This window comes from Frankliniella occidentalis, unplaced genomic scaffold, assembly GCF_000697945.3.
Source record: "Frankliniella occidentalis isolate FOCC.00 unplaced genomic scaffold, Focc_3.1 Scaffold22, whole genome shotgun sequence".
Taxonomy (NCBI): Eukaryota; Metazoa; Arthropoda; class Insecta; order Thysanoptera; family Thripidae; genus Frankliniella; species Frankliniella occidentalis.
In genome coordinates this window covers 1,299,068-1,304,218 of record NW_026267152.1, presented here as the reverse complement: position 1 = coordinate 1,304,218, position 5,151 = coordinate 1,299,068, and the positions used below count along the sequence as shown (strand labels likewise).

The window sequence follows — 5,151 nt, the reverse complement described above, 5'->3', positions numbered from 1 at the left end:
CTTCCCTTATTCTGTCAACTGCAGGCGAGCCACTCAACACCCGTGACATCGCCCCGCTACTGCCGGCCTCCCCCTGCCGGACACACTCTCTCTCCCTCCCTCTCTCCCTCTCTCTCTCTCTCTCTCTCTCTCTCTCTCTCTCTCTCTCTGTCCCTCACACACACACTAACACATAGGCGGGCGTGGGCGGAGGGTTATTGTTGTGACAGCAGAATATTTTCAATCATTTCGTTAGCCGCAATAATAGGCCCGGCAGGGCACACGCGTGTCGGTCCGACGGTCGCCGCGCGCGCGTTTGATACGCGTCTTCTGTCGCGCCTGCTGTCGGGAGAGAGAGAGAGAGAGAGAGGGAGAGAGAGAGAGAGAGAGAGAGAGGGAGAGAGGGGGGCAGAGAAAGAAGGGGTTCGCGTGCGAGAAGCGAGTTCACCACGCCACGCCCGCCACGCGCCCCCGCCCCGCCCACCACAGATGAATATTTGAAGACGGCGCCCGCAGATTGAATGCAGACGTGCAGGCGAATATAAGGCGAGAGGCGCACAACAAGCCCGGCCCCCCACCCGGCCACCAGCCCCGCCCGCGGGCCAACAACAAAATAAATACTTCCAACGATGTATGCGAACCCGTACAAGATGAAATCGATCTAGAGTGTCTCGAGCCGAGATATTGTAAAGACAAAATGCAGACGCCGTTGAGTCTTTTTCGAGACTTTCTGGAGACGGTTTCAGAGACGGCGTCGAGACTTTAACTAGTCAGTGTAGAGATACTTTGGAGACATCGCAAATGTCTCAAGAACGACTGTTTCCTGTCTCGGGATTGAGACATTATGGAGACATCGTCGAGCCGTTTCTCTCGAGACGGTTTGGAGACAATCTAGAGACGGGTCGACGAAGAACCCGTCAAAAGGGAGGATACAGGGCTGAGCCATGGCGGGAAGTGACGTAGGTGTGTGAGTTGAGTAAATTCGGCAAAACGTCAGGCGAGTGTGCGCGCCGTTGACCATCCGTTTGAACACTAAGCCGGAATGAGCATCATCAAAAATTGTAGCCCGCCATTTTCAGGCGGGGAACCCAGGGGTGAATCGCCCGCAGGCTCTCATAGTACTGTCGTTGTCAGGTCCGCTCGCGCAAGACTATCGTGCCCAGATGCCAAAGCGCCACCTATTGGCGAAGCAGTTGTACCCCTACAATGCGTCCATGATAGCTTGAGAGAGTCTGTGGTAGACTATACGGTGTCTCAAACATGTCTCCAAAATATCTCGAGAAATTCTTTGCCATGCCAATAGGTGGCGCTTCGGCATCTGGGCACGATAGTCTTGCGCGAGCGGACCTGACAACGACAGTACTATGAGAGCCTGCGGGCGATTCACCCCTATGTTCCCCGCCTGAAAATGGCGGGCTACAATTTTTGATGATGCTCATTCCGGCTTAGAGTTCAAACGGATGGTCAACGGCGCGCACACTCGCCTGACGTTTTGCCGAATTTACTCAACTCACACACCTACGTCACTTCCCGCCATGGCTCAGCCCTGTATCCTCCCTTTTGACGGGTTCTTCGTCGACCCGTCTCTAGATTGTCTCCAAACCGTCTCGAGAGAAACGGCTCGACGATGTCTCCATAATGTCTCAATCCCGAGACAGAAAACAGTCGTTCTTGAGACATTTGCGATGTCTCCAAAGTATCTCTACACTGACTAGTTAAAGTCTCGACGCCGTCTCTGAAACCGTCTCCAGAAAGTCTCGAAAAAGACTCAACGGCGTCTGCATTTTGTCTTTACAATATCTCGGCTCGAGACACTCTAGATCGATTTCATCTTGTACGGGAACCATGATGCAGCTATACGGTTGTAAAGACACACAAGGCGCTCCATTTACGTTTGCTTTGCCATACCGTCTTTGCCATCACGCAATGTTACTGCTCGACCGACGTTCGGAGTTCAACTGTATAATAATTGGGACACGACGACTTAGGACGAGTCGGAGTGAGAGGGTTAAAGCCGGTTAAAGCCAATTGCATGGAGGGGTATTTTACTACGCCTTTGTCCGACTAAAGCGAAGTGGGCCGGCGAGTGCAGCCAGTCTGCCCGCCTGCTCTCTTCCGTGGCGCACGGAATCAAATAAAAAATGGCCCTATTTCATTGGCGGGACGAGTCTAGGGGGCGGCGATCACACCCCGGGCCCCTCCTCCCCCTCTGGGGCCAGCCTCGAATTAGTCGAGCCTCGACAGACTCACTAATGCACTCATTGTCAGGCAGATGCTCTCCTCACTTCCCTCGCAATTTATGTAGAAAATTCAAACCGCTGCTTGAGGAGAGAAAGGATATATATTTTCAGAGGCCTCGCCCTTCTTTTTCTTCTTCACACTTTCTCCTTTCCCCCCGCTGCTCCCACCCTTTTTTTCGCGCTTCGGTAGCCTAACGCGGTAGATTACATTACTGTAGCAGCGAGACGTGGGGTTAATTATTCGACCGTCACCCTCTGCTGCTCCGTTTCTGGCCTTAATTTATTTTTATCTTATTTCTTCGTCTTTTTTCTTCCTTTCCTAGTCGTGCCCCAAGATGTGCTTCACGTTTTGACAAACGCGCCGTCTAACTCCCGCTCTCCAGCATCCCGCCTGTCTGCGTCTCTCAACTCTCATTCTCTTTCCCTCTCTCTCGCTGACTCTCGCTCCCGCTCTCCACTGAGAGAGGCCCTCCCGGGTCGTTATTCCGAGTCATTTATGGCCGGCAGTTCGCAATGTTTGATTCGCACTAAAAGGATAATGCAACGCCTCGCACAGAACACGCCCCTCACCAGCAGTGTGAAAAACCACTGTGAAAAATAACTAATGTAAATGTACTGTAGTTTTTTCGTTTTTATTAATAAGTTGTTGCAAAATATACAACAAACCAAATCTGCTATGTAATTCCTTTTACAGTCGTTAGTAAAATAGGGCCCACAGGAAGGAATGAACCCCCCCTTCCTCAAATGAGGGTGCTGTTTTTGGTGCAGTATCACCTTCAAAAATTTTAGTAGTAGCCCAAAACGGGAGCATTCTTGTTTTTGTCGGTTTTTGTGCACAAATGGCACGCTTACACAGACAAACGCAACGGATGCCGCTGCTCACCTGCGACCACCAGGTTGGTGTACACGAGCCGCGTGACGAACGTGTCGTCGGTCGTCACCTCGCAGCTCAGGTTGCCGGCCAGCGAGGGGGACACCTCCCCGAGGTACACCTGCGTCTGGTTGGAGCGCTGCAACTGCAACACAAACAGCAAAAACAAAGAAACGAAATTAATCATAAAGCACTGGCGAAAGCGCAAGAACGCGGCGGGAGGCACAATCATCTCCCTTCTCCGCGAACGGCGCGGCACTCGGGCCATCCATCATGCGCGGTGGGAGGTCGCGGGAGCGGGTCGGGAGCGGGTCGGGAGCGGGTCGGGAGCGGGTCGCGGGGACGGTCCACCGCGGCTAAGGTTTTCATCATACCTGCCGCTGTGGCCATTGTTTCTATTCGACCGCCAATCAATCAGACGCGTCGGGCCGCGCCACCCGAAACCCACGCGTTATTTACGGCAACTGTCACGGCATAATATACTGATATACGTATGAGCTCTCGCGGTTACCCCGTGACCCAGTCAGCCGGCGGGCGGCGGGGTGGGGCGTATGGTGGGGCACGGTGGGGCGTGGTGGGGTGGGGTGGGCTAGCTGCTGTGTATCCCCTCTGTTTCCATCTTGCTCAGAAAGATTCATAGACATAGACATGACCCGCGACCCACAAACCTATGGGCATGTGTCGAGATGTGATGTCCCAAGTGAACACGTGCGTGAAGAGGGAGCATGATGGAAGTTTAATCATTACTGTACTGATGGCTGATGCTCTCTCTCTCTCTCTCTCTCTCTCTCTCTCTCTCTCTCGCTCGCTCACTCTCTCATCCAGCATATGAAATATGGAGCTTGGCGCCTGCCAGAATCCGGGTAGGCCAGCCCGCAGTACACGCATGCGCTGCACGCAAGATGTTGCCTACCTATCAGGTGCTACAAAAGCTTGCACAGGCTGAGACTCGGCAAAATTGTAGCGGCGGATAATAAATGAAATCTTTCTGGTTGATGCGGGATGATCCTGGTCAACTGGTCAACTCTACGCGTTTTCTCTTGTTGCGTCGTCTGAGGTTCAGTAGTAGGCTCACTCCAAACAGGGAGATTTCTTTCTTTTTGTCTCTCCCTCACTGTCCCTGGGGATGTTATACGTATCTGCCTGCCAGGAGTATGCGTGTGCGTGCACGTGCGTGTGTGTGTGCGTCCGTCTCTAGGGCGCAGTCCTGTGAGCCTAGACGCTGTATGCAGGCGATGGGAGGAGGAGGTAGGGGAGAGAGATACACGTACACGCGCCGAGAGAGAGAGAGAGAGAGAGAGAGAGAGAGAGAGAGAGAGAGAGTGAGGGTGGGGGAGGCCAGCAAAAGAGACGAAAGATACGTGTCCTTGGCCGAGAGGCGGAAGTCGCAAACTACAACTAGTAGTGCGGAAACGATAACGAAAACTCCGCTCGCCGGAAACAAGTCACATCGGAAAGTAGCTTCGGCGGCAGAGCGATGAGAAAGTAAGGCAGAGTTGGCGAAGGGTTTGAGGAGGAGGGGGGGGAGGCTGATTACCGAGCGTCACTTCCTCTCGTCCTACACTGCGCTGCGGACTGAACGAGGTCAGGTGCGTGCGGGAGGCGGTCCATAGGGCGGCGCGGGGGGAGCTGGGAAGGAGGAAGGGGAGGGGTCCGAGCCTATCGGTGGCACTGCCGCCCGTGTAATACGGTATCCTGCCCCTCCCTTTACCCTCCACCCCACCCCTTCCTTCCTTCTCCCACCTACAACCCCCAGGGTGGCAGCTTGCATCCCCCAGAAACTCGAATTTTCTCATCACAGAGCCTCATTGATATTTTCCTCCCATCCTGGACGGCTTCGCCCTGACCCACCGCCAAACTCCAGAAGGCTGCCCACCTCGCTTGCTACGCCCCCTTCCCCTCTCTCCCGATGTCCCCCTCTATTCCTCTATCTGAACCCTCGCTGGCTGCAAAGAGTCATTTTTCTGCTTTTTGTCTCAACAGAAGTGTGGAATTCAAGCTTAAATCATACTAGCAAGTAAGTAAGTTAGTCGAAATTATTTGAACCGCAGTGCCACGAGT

At 53.7% G+C, this 5,151-nt stretch overlaps 1 protein-coding gene across 2 annotated transcripts in view; it reads right to left on the bottom strand.

Moving 5' to 3' along the window:
* The window catches only part of LOC113218322 (uncharacterized), a 230,812-nt gene that overhangs the window by 40,830 nt on the left and 184,831 nt on the right, over window positions 1-5,151 (bottom strand). For both annotated transcript variants that reach the window (XM_052264893.1, XM_052264894.1), the window contains one exon: window positions 3,103-3,235. In XM_052264893.1, the coding sequence (XP_052120853.1) occupies window positions 3,103-3,235 (133 nt within the window). The remainder of the gene's footprint in view (window positions 1-3,102; window positions 3,236-5,151) is intronic.